Source organism: Muntiacus reevesi, chromosome 5 (assembly GCF_963930625.1).
Source record: "Muntiacus reevesi chromosome 5, mMunRee1.1, whole genome shotgun sequence".
Lineage (NCBI taxonomy): Eukaryota > Metazoa > Chordata > Mammalia > Artiodactyla > Cervidae > Muntiacus > Muntiacus reevesi.
The window spans coordinates 51,852,526-51,878,448 of record NC_089253.1 but is presented as its reverse complement, the minus strand read 5'-3'; the positions used below and the strand labels follow the sequence as shown (position 1 = coordinate 51,878,448).

Sequence of the window (25,923 nt, the reverse complement as noted above, 5' to 3'; positions counted from 1 at the left end):
GCTAGGGTAGATGAGGGATACAGAAGATCTGAACTAGAAAATGGGAAGAAAAGACATAGAGAATGTAGAGTTGACAGTTTGAAAATTGATTGCTTATCGTGGTGCTGGTGGTGGTGCTGGTGGTGAGGAAGAGAGGGGAGTGAAAAATGATGGGACTCGATCGTGGTGCTATTCATAAACATTTAAAGAACATCTGAAAAAGACAATTAACACTGGGTATGTCAAGTGTTGACCTGGGATTTAGGAGAGAGGTTTGTATTTATGAGAGATTTATAATACTCCTACAGGTAAGCTAATCAAAACCTTGTGGGTAGATGATAAGACCCAGGGAGAAAGTGGGAGGCGAAGAAAAGGAAACCTCTGAGGATGGAATCTTGGATAGTAATCGCTCTCTCAAGGGTAAGAGGAGAAATGAGTGATAACATACCAGCTAACGGTTACATGCTGCTTACTGTGAGCTAGGCCTGATTTCAAGTGCTTTTCATAAATGTATTCATTAGAGGTGAAAGAGCATACAGGTTAGTGTGCCCTCTTCCACAGAAGCAATTGTAGAGCAGTTGAGGCTCAGAACTGAGAAAGGGCTACTCACTTTTTGGGCAACTTGGGACTCCTTAGTAACTTGAACAGAAGCTAATTACAGTTTAGGGAGATGTGGGAGATGGAATGGAGGCAGAGTTGATTCTTGTTTTAAAAAACTTGGGGATAGAGGAGAAGTAATAGGCTCATAGCTTGAGAGAGAGCAGAGTCATAGGATGGAGTTTTCTTGTATGGTACAGAATTTTCATGCAGGTAAAACTTAGGAAGGAACATTAGCATTGGAAGGTTAGACAACTTAAAAGACTGACTGGATTCAAAGGCTATAATCTTCTATGGCAGTGAGTGAATTTTCCCGGTGAGAAGGTTGATTATTGAAGAAGAGACAGGGACAGAAGTGACGTGACTGTGGGGGCACACTAAAGCGTGTCTGGCCGTAAGGAGAGGGTGATAATGTGTTCTCAGTGTGGACTCTCACATACTTTACCTCTGCAACCACTTTCTCTTTTAAAAAATTTTTATTTATTTATTGGGCTCTGCTGGATCTTAGTTGCAGCGTGTGGGATCTAGTTTCCTGGCCAGGGTTCAAACCCAGACCCCCTGCGTTGGGAGCACTGAGTCTTAGCCACCGAGGCCTTGCTGTGTATTAGGCAGTATACACTGGAGATAAAAGTTAAGTAAGAGTTTCTCAAACTTCAGCTCACAGTAAGAAATGTATTTTGTCATAACCCATTGTATATACATGTAACTAAGTTTCTCAAAATGATTGCTCAGTGGCCTCTGATATCTTCTGTTCTAATCTATTAAAGAACTTGTGTGGCTCACTGAATGATTTATCCCTTTGTGGTGGATTGGGTCCTGATGTTTGATAAACACTGAAGTAAGTACAGTTTTTGCCCCCGAAAAATAACGTAGAACTAGGAGGAGAGGACCTCCTTGTAGATGACATGGTAAGGAATCACCCTGTGATGCAGGAGACCAGGGCTCAGCCCCTGGTCTGAGGGGACTTCAGGGTTAGGAAGTTCCTCTGGAGAAGGGAGTGGCAATCCACCCCAGTGTTCTTGCCTGGAGAATTCTATGGACAGAGAAGCCTAGTGGGCCACAGTCCATAGGGATCGCGAACAATTGGACACTGAGCGACTAACGCACACACAGGAGGAGAGGGGTGTGAACAAATGACGGTATGATGTGGAACCACAATAAATGGTAGGAGTCCCTTATGGGAGTCCAGCTGCAAGAGCAGTTAATTCTGCATTGTTGGGGCGGCAGTAGCATTTGGTGATGATTTTATAGCAGAAGCGTCATTTAAGTCAGACAGTAAAGATGGAGTAGGATTTTTCCAAAGGGAAGAGATGATGAAGGTGATTACCAGTGCAGAGAACAGTAGGGGCAAACTTGAGGCATGGACATGATAGTATCTTACAGCTGGTGCTTAGGGGGGATTATGCAAGATTCTGTCCCAGGTGCTAATGGGGATTTAGTCAAAGATAAAATAGTAAACACTGGTTGGGGCCAGATTATTGCTTTCTAAAACTATGCCTAGGATTTTAGTATATAGTTTATTTTAGCAGGGGAGATTTTTGAGCAGGTAAGTGATGTGATGAGATTTGGGGCCTAGAAAACAGGTGGTAGCAGCTTTGTTAAGGATTGATAATGGAGGCCAGACTGGAGCCAGGGAAATGTAGTAATTACAGCAGCCGTGGCATCAGATTAGGTTGCGGTAAGATCAGTTGCTTAGCCACCTGCGGGTTGCATTTCTCTAAAAAGAAATGGTGCTGACTCTTGTCATCACCTGTTAGATTGAGGAAGTGGAATGGAAACTGCTACTCTGGACCTAACTGTTACAGTAGGAAATAATTAGTTGGCAAGTCCAAAATGCTTCCACTGGGAGAAAAGGACCTTGAAATTTTAGAGTTCCTGATACCAAGTTTTTAAGGAGGAAGATGTTCAGCAGTTTAGGGAATAGGTATTATTCCATGTCATCAGACTGGGAGAAAGAAGTCTCTGAAGACCTAGAAAGCGAAAAGGCAGTTTCGAGAAGGGATCGTAACTAGAAAAAAAGAGGAGGCCCCTGCAGGAACTGGTGTGCTCCCACTGAAAGCAGTCTAAACTCAGAGTCTCAAAAAGAGAAGGGTGCGTTGCTGAAAGTGAGTATATGAGGGTGACACCAGCTTTATTTATTTTTAAATCATTGGCATATAGTTGCTTGGCACCAGCTTTTAAGAATCATGCCAGGAGGGCCTTCCTTGGTCATCCAGTGGCTAAGATATCACCTTCCAGCGCAGGGGTTACAGGTTCAATCCCTGGTCAGGGAGCTAAGATTCCACATGCCTCTCACCCGAAAACCAAAACAGAAACAATGGTCCACATTAAAAAAAAAAAAAAAAGAACTGTAGGTAATAATTTAAAAAGTTTCAGGAAAGCTAATGTGATCAAAGGTCAATCCTGTAAGAATGAGGCGGCTTCATTACATGGAGTGTGAAGGCAAGGAGGAGGGGGCAGCCGGGCAAATAGAGTGACCAGTGGGCATTGCAAAGGGAAGTCCTTCATAGAGAGAGGGTTAGGTGGGTCATTTAGTTCACTTCTTTTGCTTGAATTATGTTCTTTGGGCTGGAAGGAGCTTGCATGTGAAATAGTGTTGAGGATCTTTGTGTCTTGGGGAGAGAAAAGACATGCAGAAATAAAGGAGATGGGCAAAATTTTGACTTTTTAATAAAGGACAGGTGAGTTTTGTAAATCATAGACTAGTAACCTTGAGGTGAAATTTGGGCAAGTTTATAGATTATAGTGCACGTATAGTTAAGAGTACGGTTTCTTGGTCAGGTTCCAGTTTTGCCAGTTTTTCACTGTTAGTTTGGGAAATGACTTGACTTAATCTAACTGTGAAATGAATTATGATAGTACTCCCTTAATAGTGAATGGAGAGGATTGAATGAGACAGCGTACAGAAAATCTTAGTACAGAGTTTGACACACAAACATTTAGTAAGGATAGCTGCTAATGATAAATGCAAGTTTGAGTACTTGAAAGAATTGATGAGCCAGCATGAGTTCAAGTTTAGAAAACTCATTAAATTTCTTTATGCGTTTCAAATTAACATATACAGTAAATATTTATCACAGTAGTGGAAACAATGCAAGTGTTGTTTAGTCACTTAATCGTGTCTGGCTCTGAGACCCCATGGACTGTAGCCCACCAGGCTCCTCTGTCCATGGAATTCTCCAGGCCAGAATGCTAGAAGGGGTTGCCATTTCCTTCTCTGGGGGAGCTTTCCAACCCAGGGATCAAACACACGTCTCCTGCATTTGCAGGCAGACTCTTTAACACTGACCAACCTGGGAAGCCTATTCCTACACATTAGGAGATGACAGAGCTAATGATTTTTAATGCATTCATGTTAGGTACACACTCATAGTATAGAATTTTAACTATAAGTGCTTATTTATTTGTTTATGTCTTTATTTGCCATGGCACGTGGGATCTTCATCCCCGACCAGGGATTGAGCTTCTGTCCCCTGCGTGAAGTGTGGAGTCCTAACTGCTGAGCCACCAGAGAATTTGCTATAAATGTTTATTTTTTTTAAAGTGATCTTTTTTTCCCCCTACCTTCTCCTTTCTTTGTTGATAATCCCATGTATCTCCTTCCATATTTTTCTCTCTGCGTATTTGTATGTGTGTATATACACATGTTAACAAAAAAATGAGATTGGATTATATATACTTTGTGTCTTTTTTTCATTTAAGTAGCACACATAAAAATTCTCAAGAGAATTAGTGTAATTTATCCATATTTGCCTGGGAAGTCCCATGGACCAAGGAGCCTGGTGGGTCACAAAAGAGTTGGACACGACTTAGTGACTACACGACCACAGTCCATCTTTGAGTACAGCAGTTCATTCATTCCACTAATAGGCGTTTACCTTGTTTCCAGTTGAGAGGCAGAAGTTGTTTTTTTCTGGTGTTTTTTTTTTTGCAATCAAGAGCAATACTTTAAAAACCCTTGTCCTTACGTACCATTGTTGTGTTTAGGTTTCCAGTTGTAGGGTTATTGAGATGAGAGATATTTTTGCTTTTAATAGATGCTGTCAGATTCCTTTTCCAAACTGCTGTAACAATTCCCATTTTTATAGACAGTGACTGAAAATATTCCTTTATAAACATTCAGCCCCCAGCAGGTGCGCTGTCTCTAAATTTTCCTGTCTGATGGATGAAAGTGGCATCTCATGTTTCATTTGATTTACTTTTCTCTGAATTTGATGTTTTCCTATGTTTAGAGGCCATCTTATTTCTTCTTGTTTATTCATATTCTCTAGCCTTTCTTTTTGATTGGTTTTCCTTATTGTTGTATAGACTTGCTTTATAGTATAGATACCAACTCTCATCCGTCATCTACATTGCCAGTTTTTGTAAATCTTTTGTTTATGGGACCTTGTGCCATGCAAAATGTTCCAGTTTTTATATAATCAGATATATTTCTCTTCTTTTGGTTTTCTAATTTTGTTAAAGTCTTCCCCACTGTACATTATACATGGAATCTCTCAAATTTTTTTCTAAAAGTTTTGATTTTAAAAATCACTAATTTACCTGAAATTTGTTTTTATATGTGATATGGGAGAGGAATCAGAGCTGTTTTTTCTTTCAGATGGATAGTTAGTTGTCCATCATATAAAATAAATTCTCCACTAAATTGAAATGTCATTTTTATCATATATCAGCAGCCTTGCAGTTCATTTAGAATTGCTTTTACATTTGTCTTTAATCCATCTGGAATTGCATAAGATTTATCAGTTTTTGGAGAAAGCCATTAAGCTTTTCTATCCCAGAATGCATTGTAGATTGCCTTTTCACTTATTCGTATTTTACGGTCTTAAATAAGATTTTATAGTTTTCTTCTTTATACATGGCATGTCTTATTACATTTTTCCTTAAATATTTATGTTTGTAAACACTGTGAATGGAATTTTCCCCTTCATTTTCATTTCTGGATATTAATTGCCAATGTAGAGAAAAGCTATTAATGTTTGAATGTTTTCCTGATATAAAACTACCTTGCCTTATTTTCTTACTAATTTGGTGGTGGTTTTTTAAATTAAAATTTCTTCTGTTTTCTAGATAGTCAGTGATACCAGAAAAGAAAAATAGTGTTATTTCCTATATTAATGTTTAAACCAATAGTTTCATTTTCTTATTTCATTGGCTATTTTTAGAATGAGCTATTGAGTTTTAGCAAATATTTTTCAATATCTACTCACAGGATTGTGTGACTTAAACATTCTTGATCAAGGATATGCATTCGAATACATTGTGCTATTTGTTCCTTTGGAATGAGTTTGGAGTGGGCCTGTTCTTCCCCCTCCCCACTCCCCTTGCTATATACCATTATGCCCTCTTATATGGTAGAATAATAGGCTCTTAAGATTTTTTGTGTTTGGAATTTGATTATAGTTATTTACGTTGCTAGAAATTACTTTTCTGTAGAATTTATAGGTGATTCATAAACCTTGTACCATTTATGTTCTTAAGTGAAAGAGACTTGTTTTCTTTTCTTTTTCACCCGTCTGTATCTGGTTTTGTAATTGTGTTGGTTTTATAAGACACTACTCTGTGTATTTTTTCTACTTAGAAATAGCTTGAATAACATTATAATTATTTTTGTGCCTTGAGATTTAGCGGAATAAGCCATTAAAAAAACCATATGGGTCATAAAACCATCCATATGCTGTCATTTTTTTAATATTAAGCATTAAAAAAATTTTTATTCTAATGACAGGTCTTTAACAACTTTTAGGTGTGTTCTTTCCTCATTGACACAGTCAAGAATTTTTCTTCTGTAATCAGTTTTGGAAATATGTCTTTTGTTGCAAGAGTCATTCATGTTTTTTAAATTATTAAGTGAGGTTAAATCCGACTAGGGTTTATTTCTCCTTGGCAACTGTATTTGGACTTTTTTCTTCTGCTCCATGGTCTTTAAAACCGAGCCCAAGAATCTGATTGTAACAGAATATTAAATGTTAGATGGTGGGAGATAGAGAATGTAAAAATGGCCTTGAACCTCTGGGGAAGTGGCTTTGTGCTACCATAACCCTACTTGACAGCATTCTTGCTCAAGTTCCTCAACCAGAGTGGCTCAGATGAACTTAGTCTTTTCTTGTATATCACTTTCTCTTGTATTCCTCTAGATTCCTTGTTATCATCCTGTTAGCTAGGATGACCTTCAAAAAGTCTTCCCAGGTAGCGCTAGTAGTAGAGAACCTGCCTGCCAGTGCAGTTGGGTCCTGGGCTGGGAAGATCCCCTGGAGAAGGATCCAGTCTTCTTGCCTGGAGAATCCCGTGGATGAGAGGAGCATCGCGGGCAGTGGTCAGTGGGGTTGCGAAGAGTTGGAAACGACTGAAGTGACTTAGCGCACAGCATGCAGACCTTCAGAAAAAGGGAAAAAAACCCATCCAGTGCATAAAACCAAAGTACAAAATCAGGAGTAGTCTGTGTTGAAGCATAATCATACCTTAAAATGATCCAAGGATTCTGGATTCTCTCAGAATCTTTTTTGTTGTTGTTTTTGACCACACTGCATGGCTTGCAGGATGTCAGTTCCCAGACCAGGGGATGGAACCTATGCCCCCTGCAGTGGAAGCACTTAGTCAGAATCACTGGGACCCCCAGGGAAGTCCTTTCAGAATCTTAAATACAGCTTTCCTTTCTCTGAACACACCAAGTCATGCTCTGCTCCTTCCTGAGTGCCATCTTTTTAGATTGTGTTTTTTTGTTTTGTTTCTAATTTTTAAGTGAATATTCCTTTTTTCTCTCTCTTTTTTTTTTGTATATGAAAATTTATTACTACCGTGCTCTCATCATCAAAATTTATGATCTTGGTCTTTCCTTCTTGCCTTTGTGTAAAGCCAAAAGAGAGACATTGGCTACTTTGACAACCTTAAAGTGGACTCCAGGACTGTCACCAACAGCATGACCTTTGCGACCAAATCCAGCAACCAGAATGTCATCATTTTCCTCTATAAAATTCAAGCAACCATCATTGGGTACAAAAGCAGTGATTTTTTTTTTTTTTCCCACCATTCTTGGTTGGCTGAACCCTGACACACTTCCTGATGGCAGAATATGGCTGTTTGGCTTCAACTCCTACTTTTTCCAGCACAATTCCCTTGGCATGAGAAGCGCCACCAAAAGGGCTGGCCTTCAGGGCTGTGCCCAAATGGGCTTTCTTGTACTGTTTATTATGCCACCTCTGGTCTCGTCGCTGGCTACGGGGCTTCCTGGCAGTACAAAGGCCGCAACGTCTGACCATCCTGCCGGCACCACGGGCCTGAGTGAAAGAGAGAGGAAGTGCAGGAAAGTCCTTTTTTCTCTTAATCATGTGAATATAGATCTTGGTTATTTCTTTGGAAAGATAATATAGGATATTTTGTTCATCAGTTCAGTTGCTCAGTCGTGGCTGACTCTCTGCGACCCCATGAGCTGCAGCATGCCAGGCTTTCCTGTCCATCACCAACTCCCGGAGCCCACCCAAACTCATGTCCATTGAGTCGCTGATGCCCTCCAACCATCTCATCCTCTGTCGTCCCCTTCTTCTCCTGCCCTCAATCTTTCCCAGCATCAGGGTCTTTTCAAATGAGTTAGCTCTTCGCATCAGGTGACCAAAGTACTGGAGTTTCAGCTTCAGCATCAGACCTTCCAATGAATACCCAGGACTGATCTCCTTTAGGATGGACTGGTTGGATCTTCTTGCAGTCCAAGGGACTCTCAAGAGTCTTCTCCAACACCACAGTTCAAAAGCACCAATTCTTTGGTGCTCAGCTTTCTTCACCGTCCAACTCTCACATCCATACATGACTACTGGAAAAATCATAGCCTTGACTAGACGGATGTTTCTTGGCAAAGTAATGTCTCTGCTTTTTAATATGCTATCTAGGTTGATCATAACTTTCCTTCCAAGGAGTAAGCGTCTTTTAATTTCATGGCTGCAGTCACCATCTGCAGTGATTTTGGAGCCCAAAATAAAGTCTGACACTGTTTCCACTGTTTCCGCATCTATTTGCCATGAACTGATGGGACCAGATGCCATGATCTTAGTTTTCTGAATGTTGAGCTTTAAGCCAACTTTTTCACTCTCCTCTTTCACTTTCATCAAGAAGCTCTTTAGTTCTTTAGTTTCTGCCATCAGGGTAGTGCCATCTGCATATCTGAGGTTATTGATATTTCTCCCGGCAATCTTGATTCCAGCTTGTGCTTCCTCCAGCCCAGCATTTCTCATGATGTACTCTGCATATAAGTTAAATAAGCAGGGTGACAATATACAGCCTTGACATACTCCTTTTCCTATTTGGAACCAGTCCGTTGTTCCATGTCCAGTTCTAACTGTTGCTTCCTGACCTGCATACAGGCTTCTCAAGAGGCAGGTCAGGTGGTCTGGTATTTCCATCTCTTTCAGAATTTTCCACAGTTAGTTGTGAACACCCAGTCAAAGGCTTTGGATAGTCAATAAAGCAGAAATAGATGGTTTTCTGGAACTCTCTTGCTTTTTCAATGATCCAGCGGGTGTTGGCAATTTGATCTCTGGTTCCTCTGCCTTTTCTAAAACCAGCTTGAACATCTTGAAGTTCATGGTTCACATATTGCTGAAGCCTGGCTTGGAGAATTTTGAGCATTATTTTACTAGCGTGTGAGATGAGTGCAATTGTGTGGTAGTGTGAGCATTCTTTGGCATTTCCTTTCTTTGGGATTGGAATGAAAACTGATATTTTCCAGTCCTGAGGCCACTGCTGAGTTTTCCAAATTTGCTGGCATATTGAGTGCAGCACTTTCACAGCATCATCTTTTACGATTTGAAAAAGCTCAACTGGAATTCCATCACCTCCACTAGCTTTGTTTGTAGTGATGCTTCCTAAGGCCCACTTCACATTCCAGGATGTCTGGCTCTAGGGGAGTAATCACACCATCGTGATTAACTGGGTTGTGAAGATCTTTTTTGTGCAGTTCTTCTGTGTATTCTTGTCACCTGTTCTTAATATCTTCTGCTTCTATCAGGTCCATACGTTTCTGCCCTTTATTGAGCCCATCTTTGCATGAAATGTTCCCTTGGTATCTGTAATTTTCTTGAAGAGATCGCTAGTCTTTCCCATTCTGTTGTTTTCCTCTATTTCTTTGCGTTGATCGCTGAGAAAGGCTTTCTTATCTCTCCTTCCTATTCTTTGGAACTCTACATTCAAATTGGTATATATTCCTTTTCTTCTTTGCTTTTCGCTTCTCTTCTTTTCTCAGCTATTTGTAATGCCTCTCAGACAGCCATTTTGCTTTTTTGCATTTCTTTTTCCTGGGGATGGTCTTGATTCCTGTCTCCTGTAAAATGTCACGAACCTCTGTCCATAGTTGATCAGGCAGTTTGTCTATCACATCTAGTCCCTTAAGTCTATTTGTCACTTCCACTGTATAATCATAAGGGGTTTGATTTAGGTCATACCTGAATGGTTTAGTGGTTTTCCCCACTTTCTTCAATTTGAGTCTGAATTTGGCAATAAGGAGTTCATGGTCTGAGCCACAGTCAGCTCCCGGTCTTGTTTTTGCTGACTGTATAGAGGTTCTCCCATCTTTGACAGCAAAGAATATAATCAGTCTGATTTCTGTGTTGGCCATCTGGTGATGTTCATGTGTAGTCTTCTCTTGTTCATAATGCATATTAATTTAATACATATATTATGTGTATTAGGTTCGTACAAATGTAACTGTGGTTTCAGACCATGAATTTTAAATCATTATAACTAGGCTCAAATACATCTTTATTTATCAAAATAGGAACCATTACAATCACACAGTTTTGCCAATGAGAAATAAGTTTGTTTATTCCTGTAGCGTAAAAATCCATGTTTTGGTATTTGAGGAACTCTTGAAAAGCTTTTTCTGCCTCCTGCTGGTTGTGGAAGTGTTTTCCCTGCAAAAAGTTGTTGAGATACTTGAAGAAGTGGTACTGGGTTGGTGGGAGGTGAGGTGAATATGACTGATGAGGCAAAACTTTGTAGCCCAATTCATTCAGTGTTTAAAGCATTGGTTGTATGATGTGTGATGTGCGATCAAGCGTTGTCACGGAGAAGAATTGGGCATTTTATGTTGACCAGTGCCAGCTGCAGGCTTGGAGATTTTGGTGCATCTCATCGGTTTGCTGAGCATACTTCTCAGATGTAATGTTTTCACCAGGATTCAGAAAGCTGTAGTGGGTCAGATGGGCAGGAGACCACCAAACAGTGATCATGACCTTTTTTGGGTGCAAGTAGGCTTTGGGAAGTGCTTTGGAGCTTCTTAGTCCAGCCACTGAGCTGGTCGTTGCCCCTTGTCCTATGAAATCCACTTTTTATCGCACATCACAATTCGAGAAATGGTTTGTTGTGTAGAGTAAGAGAAGACAGTTCAAAACGATTGGTGTTTTTTTTGCGTTCCCCTTATGAGGCTGCAAAAAACTTGTCAAGCTTTTTTTATTTTTGCTATTCGCTTCAAATGCTGGACGACTGTCGTTGTTGAGCTCTTTGACAACTTCAGCTTCGATGATTTTCTAAATTGGTGCTTGTCAGCTTCCGATGGCCCGCCACTGTGCTCCTCATCTTCAAGGCTCTCATCTTCCTTTGCAGAACTTCTTGAACCACCGCTGGCATTGTATGTCCACCAGTAGTTCCTGGGCCAAATGGACTGTTGATGTTGTGAGTTGTCTTTGCTGCTTTATGAAGTTGAATGAGAAAATTGCTAGAATTTATTTTTTGTCTAGCATTATTTCCCAAGTTTAAAATAAATATGAAACAAACAGTAAGTAATAAGTCATTAGCAACAAACAAAGCAAGAAATGTGCATTAAAATGATGTATAACATAACCATATTTAAGAATGTATTCCAGTATCAAATGCAACGTTCAGCAATTCTAAACTGCAGTTACTTTTGCACCAACCTAATAGTATTTTATTTAGGAAACAAACCTTAAGTATGTTAATGTTTCTATAAGCATACAGAAGTATATGGAAGCTTTTACCTTAGTGAGTGGGAGTGAAAGTTGCTCAGTTGTGTCCGACTCTGTGACCCCATGGACTATACAGTCCATGGAGTTCTCCAGGTCAAAATACTGGTGTGGGTAGCCATTCCCTTCTGCAGGGGATCTTCCCAACCCAGGGATTGAACCCAGGTCTCCCGCATTGCAGACGGATTCTTTACCAGCTGAGCCACAAGGGAAGCCCAAGAATACTGGAGTGGGTAGCTTATCCCTTCTCCAGAGGATCTTCCTGAACCAGGAATTGAATTGGGGGGTTGCAGGGGGGAAACCATCATTTTTTAATTATACATATTTGTATTACTTACATCTATTACTTTAGTAATTTTTAAAAGGTTCTTTTTTAAAAAAGCCTATCTTGATCTGGCTTCAGCTTTTCATTTCCTTCTTGTCTTTAATATTTGAATGCAGTCACACTAAAGTTTGGTACACATTAGATAAATCAAAATGATTGCCTTTCTTGGGGGCTGGGCAGTTGTTCAGCTTTGTACTCGTCTTTTAGTTTTCTTAATTTTAAGGCCTGATTTCTTTTGACTAGTTTTAATGTTCTCACTGTTTAGATTTCTGTTAATTTTTATAAAAGATAAAATTAACAATTTATTTTCATATTTTAAAAAATCAGTTGTCTTTTTAAAAAAATCGAAGTACAGTTGATTTACGACATTTGTTAGTTTCAGGTATATGACATAGTGATTCAATATTTTTATAGATTATACTCCATTTAAAGTTACTATGAAGTATTGGTTATTTTCCCCATGCTGTACAATATATCCTTAGAGTTTGTTTATTTTATGCATAATAGTTTGTACTTCTCTCTCTGTCCTCTGTCCCTCTCTCCACTGGTAACAAATGGCAGCATTTTATTCTTCTTTATGACTGAGAAATATATTATTACTTATATAAATATATATGTGTACATACACACACATATACGTCCATACGCACACTTGCCATAACTTCTTTACACATTCATCTGTTGATGGGCACTTAAGTTGCTTTTGTTATCTTGGCTGTTGTAAAGAGTGCTGCAATGAATGTTAGGTTGCATGAATCTTTTTGAGTTAGTGATTTCATTTTCTTCAAATATATACCCAGGAGTGAAATTGCTTTATCATATGATCAAAAACTAAAAATAGTAGTCTTATTTTTTTAAATGGAATCTTATTTGGATATCCTAAATGTAAACAGCTATCTTGGAACTGTAGTTCTAAGAGTATAGTTTAAATATCACTGTAATAAAATATTTGGGTAATAACATAAGTAAATATTGATAAAGATGATTGCTGCATTAAACAAACTTCTGATAAGCAGGCAGCATCATCATACTGTAGCTCAAAATGTTTATTCAGGTCAGTTCAGTCACTCAGTTGTGTCTGGCTCTTTGCGACCCCATGGACCGCAACACGCCAGGCCTCCCTGTCCATCACCAACTCCCAGAGTTTACTCAGACTTACGTTGATTGAGTTGGTGATGCCATCCAACCATCCTCTGTTGTCCCCTTCTCCCCTCTTCAATCTTTCCCAGCATCAGGGTCTTTTCAGATGAGTCCATTCTTCACATCAGGTGTCCAAAGTATTGGAGTTTTAGCTTCAGCATCAGTCTTTCCAATGAATATTCAGGGTTGATTTCCTTTCAGATGGACTGGCTTGTTTCAGTTTCAGTTTCAGTCCAAGGGACTCGCGAGAGTCTTCTCCAACACCACAGTTCAAAAGCATCACTTCTTTGATGCTCAGCTTTCCTTATAGTGCAAATCGCACATCCCTTCATGACTACTGGAAAAACCATAGCAAATGTAATTTTGACATTTACACATTAGTAATAAACATTTTTTAGAAAAAATTTACACTAATGTGTAAATGCCTAATTTAATATAGGAAAGACGTTCAAGAGATGTGTGTATCAAAATGTTATTTGCTGAAGAAATTAATGTAGAGAATTATGTGTTTAACCAACTACCAAATTATGTTATAGCCTAAGTGCTGTCTATTGTTTAGACTGGAGATGACTCCTGTTGGTTGACTGCTGTTAATGAAGGGTTTAAGAGAGTAGTTGGGATTTAAGGTAACTTGACTGATTTGAGCTTTTAAAGTTTGTTACATAAAAGTAAGTGTAAAATACACCATTACATGTTTACGTTAAGAACATTTTAATGAAAAATAACTATTTTCAAAAAAAATATTCAGTGAGAAGAGAGGTATTGTTTTGCATTTTTACAAACCTGTTTAATGTTTGCCTAGATAGAAGTTGGCTGGATTCTATATTCACGGTGTTTCACAGCTTGAATAGCATCAGTAGAACTTATCTGTAAACTTATGAGATAATGAGAGTAAAAAGGCAAGTGCCATCTTGGTATGATAATGAAAATCAGTGTGACCTCATGGGGTCCCTGCACAAGCCCCAGTTCCGCACCCACACTTTGCAGGCCACTCTGTACATGGTGTGCTGTAGGATTCCTGGTATGTTGCACATGTTCCATCAACTCTCTTTCTTTGTTTTGTTACAGAGTCCTTTGGGCAGAATTATCCAGAGGTAAGAGTATAATACTGTGATTTTAGAAACACAGCAACTCGCTAGCTTTTATGTTTGAGTAGAGTGAAAACTACATTTTCATCTTTTTTTTTCTTTGATAATAGAAGCATTAAGTGTGATGATCTTTTGCTATAAAAATAACTGAAGTTTAATTTTGAACAGGGTGGGAAGTAGACAGACCATATTGATTGGAAATCTGTTGAAAATCTTGCGGTTCATTTCCCTTTAAATTTAAAAAAGACTTTGATTAAAGCATTTTTCACAAACAGTACTATCACCTGTATGAAAATGTTTTTTTCTGTGTATTTTTATAGTTTTGATCAGTGTTTTTACATAATATATGTATGCTGTAAGTGTGCTTTACTTTTTAAAATGTAAAAATATTTTGTAATACTTGGGGTGTTTAAATGGCTTGATATTAATATAAATTTATTTGATTTTCCTACGGGTTTTGTCTTATTAATAGATTATCTTTCTTGGAATAAATTTCAAGAACTATGGTTGCTTGATCAGTAAGATGACTCTTAGTGAATCCTGGTTTATTTTGCCTAATTGCCTTCTGGAGAATTTGTATAAAGTCATAGTAGTAATATAAAGGTTTGGTCACATCTGTTTCTAAAAATTCTCTGTTAGTTTTTCTAAATCTTTCCTCATTTTGGTTAGTTTAAGAAACACAAGAACACACGTAGTTTATTTTGATATGTTTCCTAGTTTAAATTCAAAAGAAGTAGCATAGATGTTAGAGAAACTTTCAAGAAATGATTTGGATACCTGGGTGTTGATTTCTGTATTCTTACCTTCACTTTAATTTTTAGGAAGCTGATGGAACTTTGGATTGTATCAGCATGGCCCTGACTTGCACCTTTAACAGGTGGGGCACACTGCTTGCAGTTGGCTGTAATGATGGCCGAATCGTCATCTGGGATTTCTTGACAAGAGGCATTGCTAAAATAATTAGTGCACACATTCATCCAGTCTGTTCTTTATGGTAAGGAGTTTTAAAGTTGATGTATTAAATATGAATTAAGTGGGGATGAGTGGTAACTGTATCATTGCCAGCCTCATTAGATAAGTTTTGACATTTGAAGTCTAAATATTTGGCCATTAGCAACGTAATCTCTCATAGCTTGTGGGAAGGTTGGACTCATGCCGATGTTGACCACTTTTCTGGGGAGAAATTCGTTGTAATGTGGATCAGTGTCAGGCTCTGTCTGAGAGTACTGCAGTCCTGAGGTGAGACATTTGCAGATTGCAGCTGTAATCTTATTTGTGATATTGACCTTTTCATTTAGAATAAAAAATCTTGGTTAGGAGGGCAGCTTGAAAGTTAAAGTGTCTAGCCTTCTCCTGTTTTTGAATTGCAGCAGTTGTAGTGATCACAAACATGCCTGTTCCTTCATTGAATTGTAATTATTAAGGCTTTCTATCAAATATATTGAGCTGAAATCTGGGATTAAATAAATTCCCTTTGATTTCATTCTTATTCTCAGGGACTGTTTCTTTCCAAAAATTTTATTTTGGGGCAGCACTTCTTTTAAATGAGCTTGGGATCAAAAACACCTTATCAGGTCTAGATTTATTAAACTAACATAGTTCCTTTGGCCTGAGTATAAGCAGCAGTGGTATTGGGAGGAGGCCTGAATCCCAGTCTAGGATTGGCCACTCATGAAGTAGCAGCTTTGGCCAGAACTTTTCTCTAAATTGCAAAATGAGAGAAGTGGCCTGTATAATTTCTTAGGCCCTTTCTGGTTCTTCTGCATTTAATTTCTTTTTTATTATTGTGCTTTTGCAATAAAGGTTTAAGTAGATATGTACATTTTTATCAGCTTTATTAAGATATGTATAATTCACATGCTGTGACATCCACCCAACTAAAATGTACATTTCACTTTTTTGTATTTTCAGAGTTGTGCAGCTATCATCACAATCAATTTTAGAAGTGCTACCACTTAAATTATTCATATGTTTATTATAAAATAATAATATTTAGAAAATTAAAGAAAATACAAATACAAAGGAGAAAGACTATCTTCCATTGTCTTACCACTCAGATATAACTACTATAAATATTTTGATTTGTTACTATATATTTTTTAAAAGCAAAGTTTGTGTGCCATGTTTTCTATTTTGCTTTTTTCCTCTTTAACACCAGACATTTTCCTGCTTGTGTACCCTTTAAAAACTTTTTTTAATGGCTATGTATCTTCTGGTAGATAAACCATAATTTGCTTAATCATTTTTTGTTTCTCTGCTGTGTAGTGTTTAGTCAGTGTCCTTCTACATAAAAGTTTTTCCTCTCATACAATCATTTCTTCAGCAAACATTGAACATGAATTATGTGCCAGATATTGTTTTAGGCATTTAGGGTAAAGGTTAGGGTTTTTGGGGAGACAAAAACAAGTACTAAAGGTTTGTAGGTCCTACATAAGAACTACATTTGAAGTTTAGTGGAGGCAAGGTGCAAAGGTGGAAATGATCAATTGTATTGGAGAAGAATAGTGGTCAGAAAAGGCTTCAAAGATAAGGTGATTCCTAACCTCAGACTTGTAAGATGAGTGGGTGTTTCCAGTTGTATTCCAAGCAGACGGCTCTGCACAGACAAAAGCACGTCAGCTTCATATGAGCAACCACAATGGTTCAGATTCGCTGGGCTGTGCTGTGGAAGATGTGGTGGGGCAGCAGCCACGGTAACCTGTGGTCCGAGGAGCACGTCACGTGCCGCCCTGTGAGCTGAAGTCTCATCCTGTTGGCACTGTGCAGCCGTTAAAGCGCTGTAGGAAGAAAGGTGACACGACGCGCTTTTCATTTTAGAAGGATCTCTGGAGCAGCATGTGGGAAGGAGGGTGGCAGATGAAAACTGGAGTGCAGTGGTCTCGGTTAGAGAGGATGAGGATGGCTGCAGTAGGAATGCAGCTGAATGGGACAGATGTGAGAGAGCGTAGAAATTAGAGGGCGTAGGCATTGATTAGATACAGGGTGTAAGTGATGTAGAGAAGTTAAGATGACCCTTAGGTTTCCTGCTTGGATGATGTTAATGTAAGATTTGAGGGAGATAGAGTGAATTGCAGTTGTGTGTCCCCTGTTGTACTTTATTGCACATAGCTGTTTTATGAGTATCTGCCCTGGAATATGGTAAGGGATGTGGATACAAGAATCTTGTCTGCCATTTTGCTGCTATAGTCCCAGCTTCTAGCACTATACCTGGTATACGGTAGACACATAAGTACTTGTTGGATGAGTGGGATATCTTAGTGAAGATGCTCAGTAGGCATTTGATCTGTGTTTCTGCATTAGTGTAGACTTTGAGAAGTATATTACTGCTAGGTCAGAAGGCTTGAACAGTGAGAGATTTCTCCATCTGTCCCCCGTTTTAAGATTTTTTATCACAAACTTGATTATTAAGAACTTTATTATTATTTTTTTAATTAAGAACTTTAAAACCATTCAAACAATATATGAGTATATAGAGTAAAAAATGAAAGCCCCTTGTCTACTCGTTGAGGTATCCAGGCAAGAATACTGGAGTGGATTGCCATGCTCTCCTCCAGGGCGTCTCCCCAACCCAGGGGTCACACCCAGGTTTCCCACATTGCAGGCAGATTCTTTACCATCTGAGCCACCAGGGAAGCCCAAATTAGAGTATGAAATGTATCTTTTGTCTGTAAGATGTATCTGTATCTCTCACATATGTAAAAATGTACATACACAAGTAAATGTGTATTTTTTTAATGGAAACATTGTTTTATTGCTTTCTCTTGCACTTAATACATAGTAGATGTTTTTCTGTATTGATATATATGTGTATGTGTACACATGTATAGTATTACTTGGTTTGTGTGCATTGTAACTGTTCCCTGATTTTTGTTATATATATGTATACATGAGAGTTGAGGTCAGTAACTACACACATTTTGCATTTTTCTTCGATCCAGCCTCATTTAAAATGTGACTTCATGTATTAATTGTTGTATAATATTTGAATATATTAAAGACTAAAAAAATTTCACCAAGAGGCGTTTTGGATAGGTATAATAGCTGTCTTCAACTATTAAAGAACATATGCAACACAGAAAAATTGACCTAAGGAGAAACAACAAGACTCGTAGATAGTGAGTGGAATTTATGGGAAAACAAATGTTAGCTTAGAATAGAGAAGAGCTCCCAAGCAGAGTGCCCATGGATGGAGTGGACTGCCCACGGAAGAACTTACCAGTGGGACTGGCCCTTCTTAGGCTTGCTGTCTCTTCTTAGAATTGCTGCAGAAGATATTCAAGCACTGGGTGGGGGCCACTGGATAGGTAGAAAAAATGATATTTAAGACTCCAAGGCCTATCTGTCTTTTGGAAAGAAACAGTATTGTCAGATATGAGAATGTATGAGAATCCCTCGTTCTTGAACTTAACGGAATTTGGAGCTGACAATGGTTTGTTAATTCCCTGTATTATAATGGAAACACAAGCCTGCTGTGAAACAGAAAGTCTTTCAATGCTGAGGGCTTAAAGGGGAGGTGGAGTCATAGGTAACACTGTTGTGTAGTCAGAGCGTCCTGCAGTGCTTAGGAGAAGTGCTGCGGAAGCTGCCCCTCGTTCCTGCCCGTTCCCAGTGCGCTTCCGTTCTTCCCGTTTGTTTCTCTTGGTATTTGTCTTAATATTTCTAAAGCACTTACGCATATTACTTCTTCTTAGTTTAATTTAGAGAACTTACTTGTGACTTCTGACTACAGTGTATGTGAGTCTTGGCTCACCCTCTCACCCTTTCATCTCCCACTGAAGCTGAGTGGACCATTGACCTTTCTGTTATCAGCCCTCAAGTTACAGTGTGTGTAGGCATCTTCCTTTTTAGGCTCATGTTCCCCAGAAAGACCCTCTTGTTGGCTGGGAGTGTTCTAGAGGCGGTGGGAGAGGCGGCTGAGTCCTCTGTGTGCAGACTGGGGCTCAGTACCCCCACAGGCACTTCCTCAGCTTGCTCCTACCTCTCTCTGCCGTGAGTTTCAAGTCTGGGAATAACTTTATCTTGTCTCTGGTACAGTAATGGTTTGTGAGCACTTACTGTTCCGGACTAAGAGTTTGATGTGCATTAATTTTAATTTTCTCGTCTGCAGATACTGTTATTATTTCCATGTTATAAATGAAAAAGTTGAAGTTCAGAAAGATTATATAACTTGCCCAAGACCACACAGCTAGAAGGTCATAATGTCTAGGCTTGAGCATAAATCTGACTTGAGCCTGTGTTCTTAACCATAGAACTGTGTTGCCTCCTCTAAGTTCCTAAGTAGCAAATCCTATTCATTGCAAAATTTGAATAAAGACTCATTCAGGGTTTCTTTTTCTGTTTGTTTGTTCTGGTTTTTGTTTCTCTGTTTTCTTTTTTTTTTTTTTTGACTTTCTGTAGATTACTGAACTATTTTTAGAACTTCACCGTGACTTATCTGTAGTATTTTTGAGTTTCTTTCTTTGTCTAGCTTGTATAGCTTTTTATATACATAACTTATCACAGTCTACTCGTGTTGATGTTTCACTAGTTGAAGCGAAGCATAGGAACTTCCCCTTTACCTCCCTTCCCTTCCTTGTTTATAATGTATTTGTCTTAAACGTTTCCTCTGTGTATATTGATAACCTACCTAAGACAGTGTTAGGATTTTCGTTTGAAACATCAAACCTTGAGAAAGCATATTTAATTTTTTAAACACTTTTCCTTATTCTTTCTTCCTGATGTTCTAATATTTCTTCTTTCCTGATGATCTAATATTTCTTGTCTGCTTAGAGAACCTCCATGAGCCATTCTCTTAGGGTAGGTCTGCTGGTGACAAGAGGTCTTGATTTACCTCTTTGTTTCTGAAGGTTACTCTCTGGATGTAGAATTGGCGATGACAGGTCTTTTCTTCCAGCGCTTGAAACATGTCACTTCCTTTTGGTCTCCATGATTTCTGATGCAAAATTTGCTGTTATGTTAATTGTTCCCCATAGGTAAGATGTCATTCCTCTTGCTGCTTTCAAGATCTTTTTTCTTTGTCTTTAGTTTTCAAAAATTTGTATCTGGGAGTGGATTTCTTTGAATTCATCTTCTTTGAGGTTTGCTTAGCTTCTTGAATCTGTATGTTTTATATCTTTTGTCAAATTTGAAAAAATTTCAGTCATTATTTCTTCAAATACTTTTAAGCCTTACTCTCTTTATTTTCTCCTTCCAGAACTCTGATGCCATGGATATTAGATACTAGATCTTTTGTTATAGTCCCACAGGTCCTTGAGGCTCTGTTTATTTTTTTCATTGCATTTTTTTCCTTTTTGCTCAGATTGGGAATTTTGTATTCTGTCTTACAGTTTACTGATTCTTTCCTCTTTTCCACTGGCTGCTGAACCCATCTTTTGAGTTTTTTTTTTTTTTTTTTTAATTTCAGTTTTTATATTTTTCAGTTCTGAGATTCCCATTTGGTCATCTTCTGTTTCTTTGCTGAGACTTCTTTTTCCCCCGTTTGTTCCAAGCGTGTTTGTAGTTGCTTGCTGAAGCATTTTAATGATGGCTGCATTGAAATGTTGGTTAGGTCCTAACATCTGTGCTATCTCTGTGGTGGTGTCTGCTGATTGTCCTTTGGCTTTACGGAAGGGTGTGTGCTCGTTGTGTGTACCCATTGACGCTACTCTGTTGTTGACATCTCCATCACCTGGTCCAGGATATGTGAGGCAAAAAGAAAATCTAAGGATTTCGCTGTGGTACCTAGCTAGTCTGGCTATTCTTAACCTTTTAGTTTTCTGTATAATGTCCAGGATGTTTAACTATACTTAGCAGGAGGAATTAATTTCTTAATTCTTTTAAATAACAGATACCTATCTGTATTGTTTAGTTTGTATTATGATGGTGCTACTGCAGGGCCAAATTCAGAAAATTCAACTGCTCCTCCTTCTCCCTTCAGGGGGAAGAAAACCTGTTTTTTGTTAAATCAGCACTTAAGGGCCTGCTGATTTTTACACTCTTCTAAAATGTTGAGTCTCTTTTTTCACTTAGCCAGTTGAATTGTTATCTGGAACTGTTAAGAGCTTCTATTGCTAGATACAAAGATGTCATGAAAACATTCTTATTTATTGCTTAATGTTAGGAAAGCTTATAGATTTGAGTATATGTTTAAAAAATGAAGAAGAAGAAACATTGGTGACCCATATAGTTAGGGCAGTAAGTGTGACTCATGCATTTTTATCTGTAAGGGTGATATGTTTTTTTTTAACTTAGAATATGTGCTAAGTTCTAAGTTACCCTTTTTTCCTTCTCAGCTGGAGTCGAGATGGTCATAAGCTCGTGAGTGCTTCCACTGACAACATAGTGTCCCAGTGGGATGTCCTTTCAGGCGACTGCGACCAGAGGTTTCGATTTCCTTCACCCATCTTAAAAGTCCAGTATCATCCGCGAGACCAGTATGTTTTCTCTGAGCTTTTCTTTCCTGGGGTGGGTCTCATTCTGTCTAAATTATCTCTAAGCTCATGATAATTTCAGTTTAAGGTTTCAGGAGGCAAAAGCACACATCTCTTCAAACCTCTTCTACATGAATTAATTTTTCTGTCTGGGTTGGTTCTGAACAGATTTTAAAGATACTGTTGTAGTAGTTTACAGTTAAAAACTGGCCTATAATAAAACTTTGAAATGGGCAAAGGTAGAAAAAGTATAATAACTGTTCTTGACCTGGGGTTTTCCCCCAATTTGAATTTCCTTAGTACCAGAAACAGTTCAGTATGAAGACTACATTTAAGGAACTTCCCTGGAAATCCAGTGGCTAGTCCTGTGCCCTCCCAGTGCCAGCGGTCCTGGATTCGGGGAGCTGGATCCCACATGCAGCAGCTAAGACCCAGCACAGCCAAATAAATAAAATATTTTTAAAAACTGTGTTTATGTGGAGTTACCCACCATTCAGTTACTTCGATATAACTATTTTCATTTCTCTAGGTTCTCTTTTAGTTAAGTTCTCATTAAGTTTAAAAGCTTATTATATAGCACTTCATAGCTCACAAAGCACTTATTAGCTCACAAAGCATTTCTCTCTCTTAGGTGTACACAAGTATGTATTTTTACATAGTTTAACTGATGTTTTGCTTTTTCATTTTCATACATATTTTACCAGTTTGCTACATCTTCATATTTATTTTTAATGATTAGATTTTGTTTTGTCAAGGTAGGATCCCATAACTTTACTCAGCCATATCCCTATTATTAGAAATTTAGAGTTTAGTCTTTTTCAACTATTTTAAATATCCTTGGGCTGGATAGGTTGATGAGGGTAGTAGATAGGAATTAGAGGAAAAGGGCAGAGAGTCAGCTTTCTGATACCATAGCAACTGCCAATGTACTATTCATATTTTTAAACAGGAACAAGGTTCTCGTGTGTCCCATGAAATCTGCTCCTGTCATGTTGACCCTTTCAGATTCCAAACATGTCGTTCTGCCTGTAGACGATGACTCCGATTTGAACGTGGTTGCATCTTTTGATAGGCGAGGAGAATATATCTATACAGGAAATGCAAAAGGCAAGGTAAGCCTGGAAGCTTAGGAGCTGGTGAAATAAGTAAGCATCAGTCATCCTGTGTGTTGACTCATTTCACGTTTACTTGTTCTCTTTTCTTTGAAATTTCTTTTATCCCTGGACTGGGTGTGCTTCCTGCCTGTGGCAAATACAGCCTGTTCTCCCATGCCTTAATAATTTCTGTTGTTTGGAATGAGAGTGGTCAGAGAGAATTGATCTACAAGAGGATGGAGGGCCTTTACTGGATGCTAGTAATAGAGGGCCATTACTAAATTATAAAAGTCAAATATCATTAATGGAATATTGCTAACAAATGTCTGATATCTTGGTCTGAAAATATTGTATAATTTAGGCCATTTTAATCTATTGTTTTGTGTAGTAAAAAGTTAGGTTAAAAAGAAAGTTAAGTTTTAGGATCATTTTCAAACTTTCTAGAATTTGAGTTCTGTTGCATTTTGATTTTTTTTTTTTCTTTTTGACTGGATCATGTGGGTTAGTATGACTTCTTAAGAGAGTGGCAGTGTTTTGGGTCTTTTTGTGTTTTTTTGTGTTAAAATGCACTTAGAGTTTACTGTCTTAACCATTCATAAGTGTGCAGCTCAGTAGTATAAAGTACATCGATACTGTGCAGTCATCACCATCATTTATCTCTAGAGCTCTTTTCATCTCGCACTTATCTTGTACTTATTAAATGACTTGCTATTCCTTACTCCCTTTCAGCCCCTGGAAACCATCATTCTACTTTCTATTTATATGAATTTGGAAGTCATCCGGTATTTTTTGTGTGTGACTGGGGCTTATTTCACTTAGCATAATGTCCTTAAAGATTCATTCATGTTGTAGCACATGTCGTCAAAATTTCTTTCCTTTTCAAATCCAAATAATATTCCATTGTATGTATATGTCACATTCTGTTTAGCTGTTGATGGATACTTGGGTTGCTTCCACTTTCTCTTGTGGATAATGTTAAGCACCATCTTTTAAGGATAGGTTAAGACATTCATTGTCTTTAATTGAAGAGGTAAAAGCAACTTGAATAGAGATACTTAGGTTTTCACACAGTCTTTGCCCAGTTTTAAAAATAAGCCATATCTAATTACTGTAAATTATCAGAATATTTACTTACTTTTTTCTCTATTAAACTTCAGATTTTGGTCCTAAAAACCGATTCTCAGGATCTTGTTGCTTCCTTCAGAGTAACAACTGGAACAAGCAATACAACAGCCATTAAGTCAATAGAGTTTGCCCGGAAGGGGAGGTAAGTAAGACCTGTCTTTTTAGAGACAATTTTAAAAGTGAGTAGAATGCAAAAATACATTGAGATTCATAGTTTTTGTGTATATTATACTTAAATTTCTTGAGTTTATTTTAAAAATATTTATAGAAACTGTTACTGCCTGGTTCTTAAGTTTGTAAAATTTACTGCATTGAGGCAGCAGTCACATTTTCCTGGAGGTTCAGGAAGACAGTTCCTTTACAGAAAAGATGTCCGAGTGATCTGTGCATAGGACCAGAATGCCTGGCACATGGTAAGCCCTGGGCAGAGATAAGGTGTTTATTATACTGTAATCAGAATTGATACCACAGAGTTCACATAGTAACTGAATATGCAGTTTACTTTGGTGAAACTTATTTATCTTCTTACTTTCAGATGTTTTTCTAGTAAGTTTGGTTACCCAACTAGAAGTAGATATCAACAGAAACAAGAAGAAAATAGGTTGTCAATAAGAGAAGTTGTCAGTAAGAGAAGTGACAGTCACTTTAGTTTGTATAGAAATCACTGTACACACTTAGAAGACATTCATGTTTAATTTCTCTTGAATTAAGAAAAAGTTAGTGAAGTCTGTAAGGAAGTGGTAAAATAAGTTATATTTTAGACAGATTTCCAGCACTTCCAATGTTAAAAAATGGGGCTATCCAAATGATAAATTCATTAACTCATTAAGAAGAATATATTGTACTATAACTAAAGTAGGCCAGAGAAATGAAGTATTTATATACATTTAACTGTAAGCTTGTACATTTGGGAAACTGGTTTCAATATACACATTTTGGATTTCAGTCAAATACTGGTGCATATAGGGTGCAGGGTCACACAGGAAGTACTGATATAAAGCATTTTCTCACTTCACGTTATATTTTAGCTTGAAAGGTGACAAGCAGTCTTGTCCATATAAGTAGTCTAGTCCATTGTTTAGATTTTCACTCACTCTCTTCCTTGTTTGTTAGCTGTCTTGTGGTATTCTACTTAGTAACTGGTAGTCATGGGAAATGTTAACAGGAACAGATTTCTGACCTGTGGTGTTGATATCTTTATCCTTTCTGTAGTTGCTTTTTAATTAACACAGCAGATCGAATCATCAGAGTTTACGATGGTAGAGAAATCTTAACCTGTGGAAGAGATGGAGAGCCTGAACCCATGCAGAAACTGCAGGACTTGGTGAATAGGTATGTGTCGTAACCTGGATGAGTGTGTGCTCGCTCATTGCCTGGGCTCAGGTTCCGGTTCTCCTTGAGTGCTTTCTTTGTCCTTAGGACCCCGTGGAAGAAGTGTTGTTTCTCTGGGGATGGGGAGTACATAGTGGCAGGGTCCGCCCGGCAGCACGCCCTGTACATCTGGGAGAAGAGCATCGGCAACCTGGTGAAGATCCTCCACGGGACCAGAGGAGAGCTCCTCCTGGACGTAGCTGTAAGTAGGGGGAGAGGTTGCTGCTGCTACTTACATAACACAGAGAATCTTGGATTCATTCTTAGAACTGACTTTTCTTTGCTTCATTAAAATTTAGTGGCATCCTGTTCGACCCATCATAGCGTCCATTTCTAGTGGAGTCGTATCTATCTGGGCACAAAATCAAGTAGTAAGTATTTTTCTGATTTAACTGCTTTGAAACTAGATACTCTATCTATATCAGTGAGCCTTGCAAATAGTAAGACAAAAGTTACTTTATTTACTTTCTTTTCCACAGGATTCTTCTAACCTGATTAAATAGCTCCATGCATCTAGTTTTGCTTTAACAGGAGGGTCTTGGTCCAAAGCCAGTTTACTAGCTCTGTTTTCAGGGAGAAAATCTAGGGTATTTCCTGGTATATTTTTCTGTTGCTTATCTCAGATAGAGCTTTCTTGTGCTTTTCCTATGTTCAGCTCAGTTAGATTCTGTTTTGCATCTGGTTTTATTTTGAAAACTTTAATTATATTTTTAATCCGTGTACTCATAAGAAAACTTAGCATTTTACCTCAGAATTACATCTTAAAAAGATTAAGAACGTCCCTGGTGGTCCGGTGATTAAGAATCCACCTGCTAACGCAGGGGCCAC

At 38.2% G+C, this 25,923-nt stretch overlaps 1 protein-coding gene and 1 pseudogene across 6 annotated transcripts in view; one reads left to right on the top strand and one right to left on the bottom strand.

Moving 5' to 3' along the window:
• RBBP5 (RB binding protein 5, histone lysine methyltransferase complex subunit) overlaps positions 1 to 25,923 on the top strand; it is a 39,778-nt gene that overhangs the window by 1,590 nt on the left and 12,265 nt on the right. For 5 of the 6 annotated variants that reach the window (XM_065938234.1, XM_065938229.1, XM_065938231.1 and 2 more), the window contains exons 2-9: positions 14,077 to 14,102; positions 14,918 to 15,090; positions 21,368 to 21,508; positions 22,455 to 22,617; positions 23,757 to 23,866; positions 24,937 to 25,056; positions 25,144 to 25,297; positions 25,395 to 25,466. In XM_065938234.1, coding sequence (XP_065794306.1) covers positions 14,077 to 14,102; positions 14,918 to 15,090; positions 21,368 to 21,508; positions 22,455 to 22,617; positions 23,757 to 23,866; positions 24,937 to 25,056; positions 25,144 to 25,297; positions 25,395 to 25,466 — 959 coding nt within the window. Of the gene's footprint in view, positions 1 to 11,166; positions 11,236 to 14,076; positions 14,103 to 14,917; positions 15,091 to 21,367; positions 21,509 to 22,454; positions 22,618 to 23,756; positions 23,867 to 24,936; positions 25,057 to 25,143; positions 25,298 to 25,394; positions 25,467 to 25,923 lie in introns of all 6 variants that reach the window. The other variant, XM_065938232.1, reaches the window with a different exon arrangement.
• Positions 7,342 to 7,848, bottom strand: LOC136169130 (small ribosomal subunit protein uS12-like; annotated as a pseudogene).